This window comes from Stegodyphus dumicola, chromosome 6 (genome assembly GCF_044657685.1).
Source record: "Stegodyphus dumicola isolate Sdum_Otavi_A_Nest chromosome 6, ASM4465768v1".
Taxonomy (NCBI): Eukaryota; Metazoa; Arthropoda; class Arachnida; order Araneae; family Eresidae; genus Stegodyphus; species Stegodyphus dumicola.
The window spans coordinates 149,525,648-149,546,841 of record NC_140773.1 but is presented as its reverse complement, the minus strand read 5'-3'; the positions used below and the strand labels follow the sequence as shown (position 1 = coordinate 149,546,841).

The 21,194-nt window shown below is 30.2% G+C and overlaps 1 protein-coding gene across 2 annotated transcripts in view; it reads left to right on the top strand.

Annotated features, from left to right (window-relative positions):
• Positions 1-21,194, top strand: part of mEFG1 (mitochondrial translation elongation factor G 1) — a 178,673-nt gene that overhangs the window by 43,626 nt on the left and 113,853 nt on the right. For both annotated transcript variants that reach the window (XM_085819001.1, XM_085818999.1), the window contains 4 exons: positions 5,074-5,411; positions 14,182-14,298; positions 15,124-15,197; positions 15,487-15,563. In XM_085819001.1, coding sequence (XP_085675127.1) covers positions 5,074-5,411; positions 14,182-14,298; positions 15,124-15,197; positions 15,487-15,563 — 606 coding nt within the window. The remainder of the gene's footprint in view (positions 1-5,073; positions 5,412-14,181; positions 14,299-15,123; positions 15,198-15,486; positions 15,564-21,194) is intronic.

Genomic DNA, 21,194 nt, shown 5'->3' with positions numbered 1-21,194 from the left:
TAGAATTTTTAGGATATCTTATAACACCGGAAGAATCTCGTCCTCTACCTGAAAAAGTTGAAGCAATATTGAATTATAAATTACCAGAGACTATCTATGATATGCGAACTTTCTTGGTTTTTAATCTTAGTTTTTTCTTAGTTTTTCTTAATTTTTAGGAATGCTTAATTTTTATCGACCGTTTCTGAAAGATGCTGCTAAGACACAAGCAATATTTCATGAATACCTAAAGGGTGCTAAGAAAAAAGATAGAAGAAAAATTAAATGGTCAGATGAAGCTATACTTAATTTTGAAAAATATAAATAGGATTTGGCAAACGTAGCTCTTTTAAATATCCCAATTCAGATTTGCCCTTGTCACTATGCACAGATGCATCTGATTGGGCTATGGGTGCAGTTCTCCAACAGTTTGAAAATGGAGCAGTGAAACCTTTAGCGTTTTATTCAAAAAAAAAAAAATTTAAATAGCACTCAGAAAAATTACAGTACTTATGACCGTGAGTTACTGGGAATATATCTTGCAATTAAACATTTTAAACATATGTTAGAAGGTCGCGATTTCAAAATTTTTACGTATCCTAAACTAGTTTATGCTTTCAGACAAAAGAGCGAAAAGGCATCACCAAGACAAATGTGCCAATTGCAATACATATCTAAATTTTCTACTAACATATGCCATATTAGTGGAAGGGAAAACATTGTCGCAGATCAGTTATCAAGAATAGCCAATGTCTCTTTTTCACTCATTGATTATGATAAAATTCGCGACAAACAAGTTAATGATAAAGAACTACAAGATTTACAAGCTCAAAATAAAACGTTAAATTTCAAAAGTTATTTACTTCCATCTGGTAAAAATCTGTGGTATGATACCTCTTCTTCTAACATTAGACCATTTATACCCGAGCAGTTTAGAAAGGATATATTTCAACAAATCCATGGCCTCGCTCATCCAGGAATCAAATCGACGATTAAAGAAATGACGTCCAAATTTATTTGGCCAAATATCAAAAAGGATATACAGACATGACCTGTATTGGTTGTCAAAAAAATAAGGTTTCACGTCATACAAAGTCTGAATTAGGAACTTATCAGCAGCCTGATGAATGTTTTACTATAGTTCACATTGACTTAATAGGTCCTTATTCACCATCTGATAATTTTGTGTATTGCTTGACTTGCATTGATCGTTATACTGGTTGTATGGAAGCCATTCCTTTGTGTGACATAACAGCAGAAACCATTGCCAGAGTGTTTTATGAAAACTGGATCACTCATTTTGGAGTTCCATATTAAGTTATTATGGATTGTGGAGCACAGTTTACTTCTGAACTATTTTGAACCTTGGCAGTCATGTGTGGAGCCAAAATTCAACACAGAACTTCCTATCATCCACAGTGTAACGGCAAAATTGAGAGATTTCATCAAACTTTGAAAGCTGGTATTAAATGTCATAATTCCATTAAGTGATCTGAATTCATTCCAACATTTGTTCTAGGTCTTAGGGAAGCCTTAAAAGAAGACTCTGGATATACCATTGCAAAAATGGTTTATGGAAAAATATTCAAACTTCCTGGAGAATTTTTTGATAAACCGATGGTTTCTATAACACCTCAAACGTTTTTTCATAAATTGCAAATACAAATGAAGTTGTTCAAGCCCTCTGTGGTACAGCGAAAAATGATTCCTAAAGTTTTTGTCCATAAAGATATGAATGTGTGTACTCATGTGTTCTTAAGAACTAATAGAGTCAAGAAACCATTAGAACCCAGTTATGAAGGACCCTTCAAAGTACTTAATCTTCAAAAAATTGTGATTTCGGATTTTTGCATTTTCAAATTCTCTTCACTTTTATCTTTCTCAAAATACCATTCTTTAATCTCTATGAAAATTAGAACTGTAAAAAAAATCTAGTTTTAATATGTCATCTACTGCTTTGATCAATGAGGATTTTTACATAAAAACGCGTTTTTCTCCAAACGTGATTTTTTTTATACTCGATATACCTTTTCTCAGGAACTACTGCTCACAGGTATCTAAACTTTTTATGGCTTATTTATTAGGTTCCCTAATATTTACTGAAATGAGCTTTTTGTAATAAACTTAAAAAAAAAAAAAAAAAAATTAAATTTTTTTGTGTGAGAAAAGTGCTAAATTTTACTATGCCTAACAAAATATTCTGTAATTTACTCTAAAATTCAAAATATTTCAAAAGCTCAATTCAGTATAATCAGATAGGTATACTTTAATTATAGAGAAAATTTCAAGCTTGTATCTACAGCAGATTTTGAGAAAAGGTACATCAAAAAATGGTCAATTTTCTGATACCCCTTAAAAGAAAGAGAAAATATTTCTTGTTACAAATCAAAGGTAAGGAAGTAAACATTTTGATTGACAGGCTGAAGCCAGCCTATTGTTTAATACAGTCAAAAGTCGTTAATCCGGACTCGTCGGGACTTCGGCGATTCCGGATTATCGATTTTTCCGCTTTATAGATCATCAGTTTAAATCTCGTAAGATGGCATGCAGAAATTCTAAAATTAAAAATATGAAACCATAATTTATGAAATAAAAAACAATTATGATCTAAAGGGTATCAAAATTTACAAAAAAAAAAAAAGCTTAATATTTATTTGTTTACTTTATTAAACATTTCTTTCACTGTAAGTTGCTTAAGTTGCTTCGTTTTATGTGATAATACTTTCTTTTAAATTCTATAAACAGACATAATTTCTTGTTCAGTTACAAAGTTTCGCTGTTCAGGTCCCGTTAATTGCTGTGCCGAGAATACCGACTAACTTGTCAATCGAAATTTTTTCGTTTTCACTAACCTCTCTGTCACATTCTTCATGTCTTTATCCATTTTTTTTGCAGAAATTCCACTTTTGTTTGTTGGACATCGAAACATACTTTCGTTTTGTAGATCCTTTGGAAGTTCCAGCATCGGAAATTCTATTTGACATAATCGAAAGTTCAAGTTTACTTTTATAAAATTGCTCTTACAGTCTGCAAAAAATAATAAGCGGGTTCCAATTCGAAGATTAAGGAACAACGCAATCATTAACATTAACTGAAATAGATAATTAGATAATTCCGTTATACATTAAACGTGCAGGCGAAAATGTATTCTGCATATGCGCAGTAGTCAAGGTCTTACGCGCACACGTAAAACGCATGTGCCAATGCGGCGCATGCGCAGAAAGTTTTTAGCTTTGAGGTCCGGATTCATTCCGTATTATGGGTGTCTGAATTAACGACTTTTGACTGTATCAGGTGAGCAAAGGCTGGAACCAGAAACTCCTGATACCCAGCCCAAGACACAGACTCTGTTAAAATTTGAGACCAATAATGAATGACCTCTATTCTCACGAAATGGATGACTAATAAAACGTCCTTTATGTTTTAGTAACAATGTTGGATATTTTTCCTAACCTCTATTATTGAATATGTTTAATTATAATTGCATTTATTTATTGGATTTAGTATTTTTAATTCTAATGTCAGCTTACGCTACATTACTCCACTACCAGAATCTCTTAAATCGTAATGCAGTTATTGGAGGGGGAGTAATGTAGTGGAACATAATTTAATGTTTTTATATAATTATTAAAACTTCCTAAGTGGCAACATGATGTAATGTTTTGAATAGTTATTAAGATTCGCTGTGTGGCAACAACGAGTTGAGCTAAAAATGTTCTTACTTGGAGTGTTCCGTTGTGTAAGAGCTAGGCAAACATACAAGGTAACTAAAACAAAAACCAAATGATATGAATAAAACTAGGTGTTACTTATGAAGTTAACATAGCAAATTAAACCTTTAAAAAGGGGGGAAGGAAAGAAAGGAAAATAAAACCCATCATTTCTATTTCAACAGAATTAATCCCTGTTACATAATAACTTTCAATACAGCAACTACAGGACTTGAACAGTGGAACTTTGTAGCTGAACAAAAAATGTGTGTCTGATTATAGAATTGAAGAGAAAGTATTAGCACAAAAAAAAAAAAAAAAAAAAAAAAACAAAGCAACTTACATTATAAGAATTGTGTTTTTTTTTTTTTTTTTTTTTTTTTCATTTTGATACTCTTTATATCATAAATGCTTCACTATTTCATAAATCATGATTTCATATTTTTAATTATATAATTTCTACGCACCATCTAACTAGATTTAAATTGTGATCTAATATCCGGAAAAATACCAAATCCATAATCACCCAAGTCCTGGCGAGTCCGGATCTCAGACTTTGTACTGTATTATAATTTTGGCAAATTGTATCTGAGTGTCTTTTGCTCATAGAATATAATAGCTGAAAAAATTTTCTCTAGTGCATCTTCCAAGAATATAAATAGGTTAAATGTGCTCATTTAACCTACTGCTTCCTCATTTACTGATATTTCAAAGGATAGGCTGAAATTCAATATATGAACTGAATCTAAATCTATCAGAAAACCTACTGTTATTGGCTGTGGCTTTTATACTCTCTGCATCTGTTTATATAATTTTTCTGACGTGGGCTTTAATCAGAAATAAAAAGATATAGAGGCACTTGGTAAAGGATTATAAATGAGAAGGTTTTTAATATTTTGCCAAATAAATCCTGAACAGTGAGAATTAAGACATATAACTGAAATTTACATATTTGTTGGTCAGATGTCATGTATGATTTAATAATGAAATAAAATGGAGGATAGCATTAAAAAATTAAGTAAAGAATCTAAATTTATTTGTGATGCATTTCTTAAGCATCACGAATTTTTCTAGTTTTTTATGTTATTAATTTTCTGAGCTGTATCTTAATTTTAGCAATTTATTAAGGCTGAAATACTGTTACCATAAACGAAAAGCTCAGTATAATGCAGAGTCCCATTTTCTGATTAAAGTTTGAATATGATTTTATTAATATGTCTTTAAAAAAAAGTAATTACCCCTTTCTCACCCTGTATCTGTCCTTTGACTTTTTTTTTCTTACAATGTGCTAATTTAATTGAAATTGTTGTTAGTTAATTAGTTAATTTTTAGTTTTAAAACATGTAATTAAATTTAATATCTGAAAGATTTTGTCTTTTCTTAGGTCAGAGGTAAAGATCGAGTAGGAGCAAAAATGGATTCTATGGAATTAGAAAGACAAAGAGGAATCACCATACAATCAGCTGCAACTTATGTACAATGGAAAGGTTTTAATATAAATATTATAGACACTCCTGGCCATGTTGACTTTACTGTTGAAGTAGAACGTGCCTTAAGAGTCTTAGATGGTGCAGTTCTTGTATTATGTAGTGTTGGAGGTGTACAGTCTCAAACAATGACTGTTACTCGTCAAATGACACGTTACAGTGTACCATGTGTCGCATTTATCAATAAACTAGACAGAATGGGTGCTGATCCTATGAGAGTTGTTTCACAGATGAGGTAGTTGTTATTTTTATAATTATTATTCTCTATTTGTATTGAAGATTTAAATTAACTCAGATAATAGAAATATTTCACACACACACACCCCCAAAAAAAGAAGGCCGGGAAGAAACAAAAAGAAAAAAGTGTGAAAGAAAAAGTGAAAGAACTTTTTTATTTTAGATTTAGATTTATATTATTATCAGTTTTTATTTGTTGAAATATCTGAGATTATTTTTAAATAATGGAAAATTATTTTTAAATTTATTGTGATGAAATCAATGAAAGAACTGCCGTTTGTTAAACTTATTTACACCGCTTATAAAACTCAAATTAGCAAAAGACTGATATTCTATTTAAAGCGGTTTGTTCTGTTTAATTTACTGTGGTTTATTTATCACTCAGGTATCTTTAATGAAACAGGGTTTACTGAAAATTTTCCACCCCCCCCAGTCCCTTACCTGTGAGACACTTGTGTTTAAAGCTCTTTTTTTCTACTCAGAGCTCAGACGGCAGAATTTTCTTGCCTTTTAACATAAATAATCCTCTACAGGCATAGTAAATGAGTAAGCATTTCTTCTCGAATACAACTGATAGGAAGTGGAAATGCAACCTCTGCATAACTTTTAAGGTTTCAACATTCAAAACTCTCTCTTTAGAATACATATTATATTTACGGAGAGTTCTAGAAAGAAGTTCATGAAATGCTTTGTAGCATTATCATGCATTAATGAATGGAATGGGAGTAGTAACTGAAGGCTGATGGAAAAACAAAGCATTGGTCATGCATGCAATAAGGAAGCAGCAGACTGAATTAACAAACAAAGTGCAAACTTTCTACTGGTTAGAAATGTATTTTATAAGTTACTTGAAGATTATAATTAGAATGTTATTAAATAAGTTACTTGAAGAAGCATTTTTTTTTTTAATTTGTTGGACACTTAGTTTGTAATATTTCGAAAATGCCTAAACAATAAATTGTTCAAAGATCTTGATGTTCTTGGTAAATGCATCCAGACAAAAACAGCATTTAAGCTGGGAATATTCCAGATAGCATTTTGCAGTTTACTTAAACAAAGAATTATAGCTGAGGAAGAGCTAATGAAAAATAAAAATGCCTCGGCGATACACAAAAGAAAAATGAAAGAAAAGAAATATTGAAAGCCACTGAAGGTATTTTTCTATAATGGTTTGAAGATATGAAACTATAAAATTATAGCAGTCATTTCATTATAAAAGCTGTGGAATTTTCTGAAATATCAGGAGAGAATTTTGTAAACTGATGTATGGCTCGCAAGTTGAAAAGAAAAAAAAAAAATAACATTTTTCATCAGAAATTGCATAGTGAGAAGAAAGAGGCAGATCATCATACAGATAACTATATAAATGACATTTTACTTGGGATGCTAAATGAATGCAAGCCACCATGACATTCATAATGCAGATTAAACTAGACTTTATTTAAGAACATTAACAGAATGCACATTAATGTTTAAAAGTGAAGAGCAGGTGACTGAAGGAACAAGTTGACTGTATATTGATTGGTAGCATAGATCTATCAGTTAAGAAGACAGCACATAACTGTAAAAGCGAGAAAACCTTTATGTTTGAAAGAAATCAAGAATTTACTTCTAACTTATCATAGCAACAATAACTTATGGATGATAAGTACTATTTTTAGTGCTTATGTATTATCCTGTTGGCAAGCAATACAAGTTAACACCAGCTACGGATAAGACATGACATTCCCAACATCTGCACTTTCGTATGATGCAACACTGATTGATTTTTGATAAGCTGTGTCTTGTTTTTATGAACAAGGATATAAATTAAATGTTATTGATATATTTTTCCCTTGCATTTTGAAAAAAAAAAAATGAATAAAATTTGGGAAGAAGTAAAAAAGGTAAAGTAATAGACACAATATCGTCAACTGAATATCGGTGACAAAGTAATAATAGACTGGAAAATTTACCTGTGGAAAGTTTGTACTTGTAGTGTTCATGACAATCAGGGAACCTAACAAAATAGTAAAAATCAACAAAAATCTTTTTATGAAGTGCAAAAATAAAGTAGGTCAAATACTGATTATTTATTAAAAAGGGATCAGTTCATTCAGCATTATGCCAGAGCGATTGGTGCAATCTCTGTTAACTTTCGAGGTTTGATGGTAGCTAATTTTTCCAGTCGACAGATAATACATAAATAACATATGTTTACTTTTTTTTCTTTTGAAATGGGGTGAGATATTGATAAATGAAAAAATAAATTTACTATTTAGGTAACTGTGCAACACACATACCTCTGATCTCTATCTAAAAAACACTAGTGTCTTTTCCTACAAAGATAACTTCTGACAGGTTTATTATAAAAGCTGTCAAATTTCATTATCGAAAGGATGTTCAGAATGATAAACAAAATTGAATCATGGGAAAATGCTAGCTTTTTAAGGCGATACGTAGTGATATCTCCACAAAGGCTATGCATATTATAGTCAATGCAGGGAGTCAATCTCCTAAAATTCAGTTAAAACAGTACTTCGTATTTGTGTAGAAGAAGCCTTGGAGGATAAGCAAAATACAGCTAATGTTTCAGACACCAGTGAGGGAAGTTATGAAGATTCTTTTTTAGAATGTGTGTCAATTGAGGACAATATTGAGAAAGCAAATGCAAGAACTGGTCATGTTATTATAGAAAGTGTTAAAAAAACTACAGAAACTCCTAGTGAAAGTGATACAAAAGGAAAGTGATGACATGCCAACATCAATCAAATCTAGAAAACACTGCAAATTCTAGAAAAATGCTAAAGATGCTGATCAAGAAAGCTATCCAGTAGTTTTGCAAAATTGAGAATACAATTTTAAAAACTGTTGATGAACAATATGAAACAAACATGGATAGTGTCGTTTCATATTTTTCATCAACAAATGTAAAAAAAATTTCATCCAGTATTTAAATATAATTTTTTAAATTAAAAAATAAATTGCATAAATAACTTAATTTTAGCATTAATTTTTTAATTGTCATTTTAGGATTAATAAAATCAGTTGTTAATTATTTTTTAACTAGGTAAGTTTCAAACTGATGCCACTATCTGCAGTACACAAATCACTGTCTATTGAACTCAACTACTTAATAAACTCAAACATACTTGGAACAGAAGTGATTTTAATAAGTGGCGGGTAGCCTATCGATTTTTTTTTTTTTTGGTACTTTTTTAAGTTTAACTATAATGATTTCTTTTTACATGCAGTCTTTTATTAAAGAATAACTAATCTATCAATTATCTGTAGTTCAGGTTTGCTTCAGTTATCAGATTTATAAAACAATTTCATCAGTTTTCTAACTATATCACTTTTTTAAAGTTTAATGCCTCCAAATAACTTCTATTTCTAAAGAATTAAGAAACACAAAAAACAAACAGCTATCGTTGCTTATTAATAAGTATTCAGCATAAGTGGAATATCTGCTAAAGACAAAATGTTCTCTTTTGCGGCCAGATACATCAATATTTTACAAGCAGATAACATTGATATTCCCAAACAAGGAAAGTAAAATATCAATTTTTTATAAACAAATACCAACAATTTCCCCTTTATTTAGACCCTTAAAAGACTTAATTTTTTACAGTCAGTTATGTCCATATTTTTAGAATTTACCTTTCAGTTTTATAGCAGATATATACTTTTAAAAATGTTTGCTTCTTGATTTCGAGAACACACATGCGAACACATTTCGAGAACACTTCTTGATTTCGAGGAATGATCTGCTTCAATTCATATTCATATTTTACCAAGAAGTATTTTTGGTTAATGTGCCTTGAGCCACTGCTTTGTTTTGGATTTTTAATCCAATCTTTTAATGTTTGATAGTCAAGTTTTAATTCCCACAGGTTTATCAATTATATCATCTTTCTTAATTCTTCAAGTAAATTTGAATTTACATGCACATTCGCAGAATTCCAAAACTTCAGCTTCAGCTTCCAGACAGAGTGGCTGACTATTCTTTGTTTATTGCATTACCAAGTTATAAAATGTTTGTTTAATTTTATAAAATGACATCCAAATGATTTTTCATGTTCAGTGGTGCATAGCTCGCATCTGAACTCGCATTTAATTTTCCATTTTCTGAATGTATATGAAACATGCACTTTGTATTCCTTTAATACATCTAAGTAGTCTCTTCACTACTTTCCAGTGTTTCTGTCTGAGATCTGTGTTTTACCTTGGTAAATTACTAACAGAGAAAATTAAGTCTAGCCTTATTGCTAAGTGAATCAGTAAACCTATTGTTTCTTCTTATTCTGTTTTTGATACTGGTAGAAAAAATGCTATATCATCAAGATTTTCACTTGATATTCCTACACATTAACAGGTTTAGATTCATTTTAAAATTTTTCAAAATTTTAATTTTGTTGACATAGAATAAATTTTTCAGATTCTTGTTTGATGTCAGTTCCCCAAAATTTGTGTATTTCGGAGACTTCTCATTAGGTGAATGATTCAGAAAATTGAGATATGATATCAGCTACATATACTATGATTAAAATATTAGAATTTATCATTAATATAAATACAACATGGATCTGATTTTTATCTTTTAAGATTCTTTTTCCTAATTCATAACATATTAAATATAATTCTTCATATCAGTATCGTTTTGACTGTGGTAATCTATATGTATTTTTCATATATATTTTTGTTCATAAGATATATTTTGTTGGTATCTGAAATAAATCCAGGTGGTTGTTTCATATAAATTCTATATCAGAAATTTTATTTTATAGTTTATGTAAACTGCACTCAATTGCAGAGTTCTGAAGGTTGCAATTCTCATTACTGGCATAGCTCCATCTTTATTATCCTTTCCTTTGGTTAAATATGATTGCTACTATCCTGCTTTGTAAATTGTTTCAAATTACACTGTTCTTTCTTTTTAATAAATGACCAATGGTTTTTAATAACATTTATCTATACTTTGTTCAACTAACTCCTATATATCTATAGAACTCAGTTCCTTTATCACTGCATGCAGCAAAAACTGACTTTCTCAGATTCCACTTTATCATATGCCTTAGGTAATTCTTTATTCATGTATTGAATAAATACTACATAATCTTTTAATTTTTCATGTATTGAATAAATACTACATTATCTTTTAATTTTTCTGGTGCCTTTATGGCTGTCACTAGTCTGTTCTCTGCAATATTTTATGAATATCATTTCCAGATTCTTCAGTTAGTTAAGGGGACTCAAAAGGCAAATATGAAAACAAATTTAAAAGAATTCACAATGACAATGGGAAATTCATAACTAAAAGTATGAAGGACTAAACTTGATTAACTTTTAATGTTATTGGTGCTTCCAATGATTTATTTTTGTCGTGTTCATCATCTGGGTTTGATGGAGAGATTTCCTCAGGTTCTTAATTTGTTATATCATTATATGTATTGTCATTTCTGTGATCCTTATTGGTTATTCCTAAATTTTTTTCAGAATTGTTGTTTTGTTCCTTGTAGAAAATAATAAATGCTTCTAATATTTTGTTTTTATTAAGCTTCAGGTCATTTCTCTTCAGTAAAGTTGATCTGAGCTTCTGCTCATTAAATTTTACATCTGTCACTTTTTGAATTTAATTTAAATCAGAAATATAAATTTTCTATGTTCTTCTTTTCATGCTGTAGTTTACCATTATTCCTTTTTGTGCTTTTAAATCCATCTTTTCACATTTTTCTTGTTTTATACGAGCATATGCTTCACATCCAAAATAGGTAATGTTAGACTTATGTCTTAGGCTTTAACTTTTGTCCTTTATGTTATTTCTGTTGTTTACATGAAGAGCTAGTTTAGCACTTTCACTCCAAAATTTTATTGGTAATTCTGCATCTAGTATAGTTCTAACAGTTTTAATAATAGTATGATTAAAGAGTTCAGCTTCTCCAGTGCTTTTCAGAGTGTAAGATGTAAATTTGTGTTTAATTTCTATTTTTTCAAAAAATTCCTTCATTCTTTTAGTTAAGAATTTCCAATTATCATTGTGAATTCTTTTTGTTTCCCCTGTTTGCCCCCCTTTTTAATGAAAGCTTCATCATTAAAATTCTGCACTTTCACTCTTTTTCTCAATTTTAATTACTAACAGGAACTTACTGTAATCATCTACCACTGTTAGAAAATAATAATATCTATCTATTGACTTCTCTGTTAGTACACCTAAATATGTGTGCTATTATTCTAAAATACCTTCAAATTGTTTGAACACTTGCATAAGAATTTTGTGCCATTTTTCCTAATCTTTACAAAGGCTTTCAAAATTTAAAAATTTTTTAATCTAATCAGAAAAACGTTTTTCTTCATTTTTATTAATCTTTGATAAATTAGATGACCTACTCTCTGGTATCCTAGTTCATCATTAACATTACTAATTTTAGCTTCTTCTTCTATTGTATTTTTTTCAACGTCAAAATTATTTCCACTTCTCTTAGCTATATATAGAATGTCCCCATGTTAACTGATTACTTCAGCTTTAGTTTTGTAAAAATTACTTTTAAATCATGATATCTGTTTTGGATACTGACAGTAAATTTTTGTTTAAATTCAGTACTTGCATAATATTTTCTAGTCTCAAAATACTCTTATTTCTATCAGTTACATTTTAATATCATCAGTATCAATGAATTGCTCACTCTTATTTTTATCAGTTATATTTTAATGTCATCAGTATCAATTGAATTTCTCATAATTGCTTTTTCTGTTGTCATTATTTGTCATTTTTCATCTTTAACAGTGGTAAATATTTCTTTACCTTTTACCATGTGAGATGTGAATCTATTATCCATTTATTTCCTATTTTATTTTTTTAATTTTTATTATTGTCTTGATCCTTTGTTTCATTCTCTGCATCATTTCTATCTTGATTAAAAGACAAAGTTCGTATTTTTTTAACATTATTAAAATATTTTATATTATTATGACATTTGTTTGATAAATGTCACATAATTAAAATATCTTCTTTCATGGTTATTCAATTTTATCCAGTTTTCATTTTCTTTACAACCTGCTTCTATTTCTTCTTTTTCTTTTGTCTCAGTTCATTTACTTTTTTCTAACTTTCTAACTGCAACTGTTGTTTTTAATGATTTTAACATCAGACTCAAATTTGTTTCGAAGTCTTTCTAATTAATATGAAATAAAGTAATTCTTTATCTTTTATTTCATTCCCCACTTGAATTCTTTTTACTTTTTAAAACTTCAACGATATTCATTTAATCATTTACAGATTTATCCTACTTCATTCTCATTTGAGCTAGTTCTATTCTATACTTGATTTGAATATCTTCTTGTTTTTGCAGACATTTTTATTTTCTTCTATAATTTCTTTGTATTCGTTTCACTGGCATATTTAATGCTTTGGGAAACTGATTCACTTTCATAATTATCATCTTCACTTATAATCATAATTATCATCTAATTGACTTCAGTGGTTCATCTGCTTTTATGATATACTGCAGTGCTACAGCTGGAAGTTTTATGCAATTGGTGGATGTTACTACTTGAAGAGAATATGCAAATCAACTTCTGTCATTATTTGACAGTTGATAATTCATGTTCTCATATTGTATACAGCCTTTGTTGCAGAAAAAATTTTGATCATGTACTGTAAAGAGAAAAGTTTAGTTATGTGTTAGTCATTTATGATATATTATGATGTATGTTTGATAAGACTGCTTCTATGGGCTTCATGTTAACATTTGTTTAAAAAAAAAAACTTTTTTGAACTTTTTATGTTTGCAATGGGAGTCAGGATGCAAAGATTAAGTTTCCAAAGTAGGAAAAGTGAAAAACCAATTATACCTTTATTACTGGAAATGAAATAAGTAGTCTAAATCTACCAACTATAAGTACATGCATCATAAGTGTGTGAATGGCAAGAATAATGTAATCTCTTGTATTTCTTCCATCAACTTAAAAGGCAACTAAGGAAATAGGAAACCTAGCCAGTCAAGATGAAATGATGATGAATTATCATCCTCCTGTTTTTGTTCATCACCACCACTATAAAACAGTTCCCCCCCCAAAAAAAACCGTTTTGTGTCATCATTAGAAATCAAACTACAAGTAGTTTGCATTGATGGAATATCTTAATTCCATACAAGAGTCTTAATGCATTGGATGTTTGCAACATTATACATTTTTGAAAAATTAAATCACTAATTTTGATCTAAATATCATTGTTAATAGAGAGTACAATATTTTTTTTAAGTTGTAAAGTATTCTTTATAGCTATGTGCCAAAACCATCCTTCATTAATTATTTGAATGTATTTTTCTTTTTTTAATTGCAAAAAATAATTCAAAAGTTTAAAAAAAAACTGCATGGCAATGTGGTTTGAGCTCTGGAATATTGGTAGGTTTGTTAACTGTAGGTCGTATTTCTCTTATCCTATTCAGGTGGGTTGAAAAGATGCCGGAACCACCAATATTTCACAATTTTAATTGAAATTTCCATGCTTCTCGTTTATGTGTGAAATAAACTGGGACTTTCTTTTAGAAAGTCTTTACCAAATGCATCTTTGCCAACCTTTGGTTTTACTTAGGAACGGATCTATCATCTTTTCTTCGGTTACAAGATTATTAGCAGAGATCTGTCTTTTTTTTTTTTTTTTTTTTTTTTTTTAAAGTTGACCTCTAATATAATTTTTTACTTTTAATATTTTTATTATCTTTTCTTAAAATTGCATTATTGATCGTGTTCTTAAAAATTAGCATCATATTTTATACATTTATCATTAGGTCAAAGTTACAGAAGCACTGTGCATTGCTTCAGCTCCCTATAGGATATGAAAGTGATTTTTCTGGTGTTGTAGATATTATCAAACGTAAAGCTTTATATTTTGATGGAGAGTGTGGGTAAGTTTTTTTTTTTTTTTTTTTTTTTTTTTTTTTAAATATTTCAGGTTTAAGATAATGTTTAAATAAAAGAAATTGGTACTTAGGTATTAAGCCAACCACCATGGCACAGTCTGGTGACTTTTTATTGATGAAAAGGTAAAAATTACTTTATCTTATTTTTTTTAAAAAAAAATTCTCAAACTATCAACATTCATCATAAATTGGCAAGCATTATCAGCGTATCAAAAGAAAATGTTCTTTAAAAATTTTAAATACAAATTTTAGTTGTTAAGTAAGGATTATAAGATAAATTTAAAAGCACATTTTTTGCAAAATCCTTCATTAATTTTTTAGTACTTTTCTTCTCCCCATGTACACAGCAATCTATTTTTGCTTAAAAAAAAACATCAAATTATTGCACAAACGTAGCATTGCATGCTGGTTAACTACCAGTTGCATCGTATCATCGCTCCTTGCAATTTTATGGTAAATTATTGTATTCCAGCAAAAATTTTAATGCAATTTCTTTCACTATTTCCAAATTCCATGAAGGAAATTTCAAAATTGAGTTGACGGTAAAAAATACTGGGATTTCTATAAAAACCATTGGAATATGAAATATAACAAAATGAATGTATATGAAAATGGTGATATTGCTTGACTGAAGGATTATTATAAGATGGTTACTTGTAGAATTTTTATATGTATGATTGCTAGAGTTTGGTACATTCTGAAATTGTGGCAACTTCTGCTAAGGTGGTTGTGATAATAATACGTAAGTACCAAGAAATCTTTGTTTTGTGTAACATAACTTATGATGTATGATTATGTATTATGATGCAGAGAAACTGTAAGAGAAGCTGAACCACCTTCGTCTATGTTAGATCAGATAGAAACTTACCGACAAGAACTCATAGGTAGGTTAGTAATTTTATTAAAAAATAATTATTTTTCTTTATTGTACTGATAGTGAGAATTTGTGCATTTTGTGTAAATATTTATACTTTTTATTGCTTGCCATTTTGTAATTCAGAAGATTATGCTGTAATAGTGATACAATGTATTAATATTGAAAAATTTCCTACCATTTAAACTTTTTTCTGAATTTTTATTATATATGTAAGATATTTCGCAATATTATTGTATTTTGCATGCTTTTATTCAAAACATTTTCCTGTTGAAAATTGAAGTCTTTTCATTTGATAGAACATTTATCCAATGCTGATGACGCTATTGGAGAACTTTATCTTGAAGAAAAACCAATAAGCATTGAAGATATAGAGGTATTGATATCAGTTTTCGTACATAAAGGATTTGATGTAGCATCACAGTTATTTATTTTGCTCTTTATGATCATTTTGTAATGATGTGATAAAATAAATGTATGCTATATTGAGTTACATTTTATTAATTAGTTTTCTAAATATGATTAAGTGTATAAGTTATATTTGTAAAATAGCTAAAATTTCATTACAAATAATGTGAAGTTTGCATAAATATCTTCTTTAAGTAAGGCTATTATTTTATTGTAGCATTAGCATCAAATTATTGCAATTTGTTCTAAATGTTCTCTTAAGTTATTACAGATTGAATTCTTAATTTATTTATGGATAGATAGGTTAGATTTTAAATAGCTTTAAATATGATCTGTATATGTTTTTAATATTTACATATTCATCTTGAACTAAGAATTTTATTTTCATTTTATTGAAATAGTTAGTAATTTTTAGTTAATTTATTCTAAATTATTCTTTGTTCTCAAGAAATTATCTTACAAAATCAGTACAGTAGCTATAGTTCATGGGGGAAAGTATATTTGGCAGTTTTTAATACTTTTGTAGTGAAAACGAAACAAAATAAAAACTTCACCTTTCATCAACTCCAGATTCAGAACTCATTGTTTTATCTGAATAGATATCTAATAAGAGAGCTTGGGTTGTTTTCTGTGACTTCCACTAATTATAGTTTAGTTTTTCAATTTGTTGTCATTTTGCTAAGTATAATTTAGGCTACAATTTATGGTCACTTTGCAATATCTATTGTGTGTGCAAATTTTTATAGTCCCCCTCACCTTCCCTCAAAAAATTAATGCTGATGCTATAAGTTATATATATATATATATAACAAATAAAAGAATAATTACATTTCTAATCAAGTAGTGTATTTAGAATAGCTTAATAAATCATTTGAAATGAATAGAAATAAAATAAAATTTCTTTTTATGAAATACTTTCAAAAGCATCTTATTTTTTATTTCCTTGTACAAAGTAAAGGAAATATTGTAGTCACAAAATATTTCGGGTATCATATTTTAATGAAAATATCCATTTTGGCTGTTTTTGCGTGACATCTGTATTAAAGAACAGAATAAAGGAATCTTTTTCCCAAAACAGATTCTAAAATGGATTCATATGAGATTTTTCTGTAACATCTGTACATACATCTTATATAATGGTAAATTTTGCATTTTTTGCTTTAAAAGTGTTTGAATTATGTTGTTCTTATGTTCCAGTTAAGGTTTTTATGCTCTTGGTTAATCTGCATGCAATAGTTGTAGAATTATCAACAATTTAAAAGTTATTTAAGTGTGATTGAGCCTATTAGAGCAGCCATACTTGTTTACATTTGAAACTTAGCAGAATAATGAAGTAAGTCAGTTTCTGCACCTTTCAGTGTCTTTTTGCTGAGTAGGACCAAAAGAAAACTTTCAGTTTTGTGCATCGAAAAATCAGCCTTCCAGCTTGCTGTCCAAATTCCTTGTTTTTGTGCAGAAACTCTTTTAATCTTTAAAAAAAATAATTTTTTTAACTGTATTTATTGTACTTGGTGTTATATTTTTCAATTTTTAATAAAGATGTTTTGGGTTTATATATATTTTTGCCTTGCCGCGAAGTGAGAACTGAATTAATTGGATGAGAAATATATCTCTAATGAAATTCGAGGAAATAAGTTTGAATGAGGTGCAGCAAAAAATGTGTATAATTTAATAGGACATACAAGGAAGTCTTGTGGTGTCCACATCAAATTTTTTATATAAAGATTTTGTATTGGTCTTTCATTATTTTCATATAAGATTCTGTACATTGTATGTGTTGTTAATATGTCTTCCTTTAATGTGTACATATATATATATATATATATTATATATGTGTATGTATGTATGTGTGTATGTGTACACATATATACCATATGGTACAGATACATGCATATATAGTTAAAACATATATAGATGGAGGACAAAATAATAGGAACACCTGTGAAATAATGGAAAATCTTTATTAATAGGGGATTGGACCACCCTTTGACTGAAGTACAGATTGAATGCGATGTGGGATAAATGCATAAAGGTCATGGACAATATTTAAAGGAATATTAAGCCATTCCTCTTGCAGAGCGGTCTCTAATTCCGAAGGTCGAGATGGAGGTGGAAATCGGGAACAAAGTTTGGATCCAAATATGCCCATAAATCTTCAATAATATTTAAGTCTGAAGCCTGAGGGGGCCAGGCAAAGATGCTAATTGCATCGTCATGCTCTTCAAACCATTCTTGAATACACTTAGCAGTGTGGATAGAGGAGTTGTCATCTTGAAAAAGCGGTCACTCTCCAGGGAATGCAGTCTGGACAAAAGTATGGACATAATCCCCTGGAATGCTTAGATAGTGATTGGATGTGATCCTCCCATGCAGAATAATAAGTGGCTCGAAACCACGCCAAGATATCGCACCCCATACCATAATGGCGCCACCCCCATGCTTCACATTCGGCAAGAAGGCAGTCAGGATGAAACACTGCTTTGGGTGTTCTCCAGACATAAACACGTCTGGTCATCTGAAATGGGAAGCAATGACGATTCATCTGACCATATTACCTGTTGCCATTGCTGTGGGGGCCAGCCTTTGTGATCTCTGCACCACTGGCATCACTTAAAGCATTAGTTGCTGTCACCAAGAGTTTACACATTGCCACTCTGCCATAAATGTTCGCAGCATGAAGTTCTCTTTTGACAGTTTTTATTGAAATGAGATCCTGGAGATGACTGTTCATTTCGGATGTTATCTCGGATAACAATTGCTTGTGCTTTCGGGCTACTATACGCTTCAAGACCCGTCTATCCCTATCAGCCAGCTTTGACTTTTGGCCACTGTTGTGCTTAGAAGACGTCGTCTTACCTTTTTCCGTGTACGCGGTCATAACAGCTGATACCATACTCCTTGCACACCCCACAAGGTTTGCTGTTTCCGTAACCAATGTTTCACTTAAACGTGCTCCAAGTATCATTCCTCTTTGGAACTCTGACAGGTCTGACATTTCAACTTCTCACAGACAGTTCGATCGAAGCATGCAATGCAGGTGAATGCTGTTGAGAGACTGATACCTTTATCTTCACGCTCACTAGGTGGCAGACTTCTGTTGCAGGTGTGAAATACATCATACTTTTTCACAGTTGTTCGCATTATTTTGTCCTCCATCTGTACATACCTATACTAAGATGCATATTATTAAACTTGAAGTATTTGTGTATAATAAAAAATGAGCTTGCAACTGTGTGTGAATCCTAACGGGTATCAGAAAGGGTCCTTTATTATGAATTTTTGTGGAGTGGAGTGCACTTCATTTAAAAGAGAAATATTGAATAAAAGCAAATTATATAATAAATCTGATAAGTTTTTAATTGAGGTCTTAAAAATATTACAAAGTAATAGCCCACTTGATTTAATGTAGAATAAATTTTGAGTTTGATGAATTCACAGTTCAGTTTAATCTAATAGGAGCCACAATTTCTTGTTTGGATAATAACGCATTTAAATGTCAGTCATTGCGTACCATTGACCAGCTGTGACATTAGAAATCTTCAATGCAGGCAAGATTTACAATCATTCATATACAAACCAGCTAATTCAATTTTCCAGCTCTAATGCCTTTCATATCTCACTCACTCTGGTTTTGATCAGATCTCTTTTATATACAGACCTTGCCATTTAAAATCTACATCATTTTCTGGGAAGAATGAGTTGCATGACCCAAGTACAAAAGGAAAGTATAAATGCAAAAACATTAAAATAACTTATTAGTTAAACTAAAACTAAATTGTCACAATATAATATATATATATATACAGTGGTGGCCAAAATTGTGGACACTTTTGGAAATTTTTATGTTTTTGAACTTTGTATGCTTATAGAAAATGTTGCGTTTCGCAAAATGCAAACTTGTATATATCATTTTAAAGAGAATTTATTACTGAATTTAATACAAAACACAAAATTCAATTATTTGCAATGCAGAAAACGTTATATGTACTTTAATATGAATAAAAAACACAGTTATGAAGTGGTTTGTAAGGTCTAGCTTTCCTGGTCGATCACTGTTCTTGTTCTGAGAACCAATCAAATGTTAGTAACTGCCAGTAGAAACTGACATCATGTTTACACTTGAAACAATTCATTATTTTGCTTTGTTCTGTAGAAGGAGGACCTGTTTCTTATACACTCCAATTACAAGTAGGAATTTTTGTAAAAATTTTTAATATTTAGTCAAAAAGCAATGACATCAAATAAAAGAGTAGATTGGACACCTAAAAAGAGATGTAATATTATTGTGTTACGAGAAAGTGGTCTTTCCTATGCTAAAATTGCAAGACAGGTGGGTGGTTCAGTGACTACATCTGGAGTCCGAAGGTTTTGTTTACAATATCAGGAGACAAATTCAATAAAAAACAAAGAAGGAAAGGGCCAAAAAAGGTGCACCACATCTATTGATGACAGAAGAATTAAAAGACTATGTCTCCAAGATAGAAAAATGTCATCATCAGCCATCAAAAGTGATCTGAATGATGCTGGTGTTTCTGTCAGTTCAAGAACAGTCAGGAGAAGATTAACAGATGTTGGCCTGAGAGGTAGAATTCCACGAAAAAAGTCTTATCTTAATTTTAAGCAACGAAAAAAAAGACTACAGTGGGCAAAGGAACACATTAATTGGACAGATGATCAGTGGTCACAAGTTATATGGAGTGATGAAACTAAGATATCGTTATTCGGTAGTGATGGGCGAAAATATGTAAGAAGTAGAATAGGAGAAGAGCTACATCCTGACTGCATTCAAGCAACTGTCAAGAACCCAGTTAGTGTTATGTTTTGGTCATGCATGTCAGCAGATGGTATTGGTCGCCTTCATGTCATCGATGGCACACTGAATGCCAGAAAATACATTGACACTATTCTAGAACCAAAACTTCTACGTTTCATCAAAGATCTCTTTCCCAACAATGCTTCGTTTATTTTTCAGCAGGATTTTGCTCCTTGCCACACGGCCAAAATATCGAAGGAGTGGCTTCGTACAAAGAGCATTAAATTGTTGTCATGGCCAGGAAACAGTCCTGACCTCAATCCTATCGAAAATTTGTGGCACCGTTTGAAAACTCTTGTTCGAATGAGGCGCCCATCAAATAAAAGGGAACTAATTGAGGCTATAATTTTGTTTCCTGGCATCATGTAATAACGAAAGAAGAGCTTAAAACTCTTGTCAGCTTAATGAAACGTCGATGTGAAGCTGTAATGAAAAATAAAGAATACCCTACTAAGTACTGATAACTCACTGCAATCATCACTGTGTAATGTATATCGATAACTATTATCGTTTAACTTTTTTTGTATTGCAAATAATTGAATTTTGTGTTTTGTATTGAATAGTAATAAATTGTCTTTAAAATGATATATACAAGTTTGCATTTTGTAAAACGTAACGTTTTCTATAAGCATACAAAGTTAAAAAACAAATTTTTTTTTTTTTTTTTTTTTTTTTTTGTGTGTGTGTGTGTGTGTGTGTGTGTGTGTGTGTGTGTGTGTGTGTGCGTGCGCTTTGAGGTATGATTATTAATTACTGTTATTGAATTTCTCACACAATAAACAACTT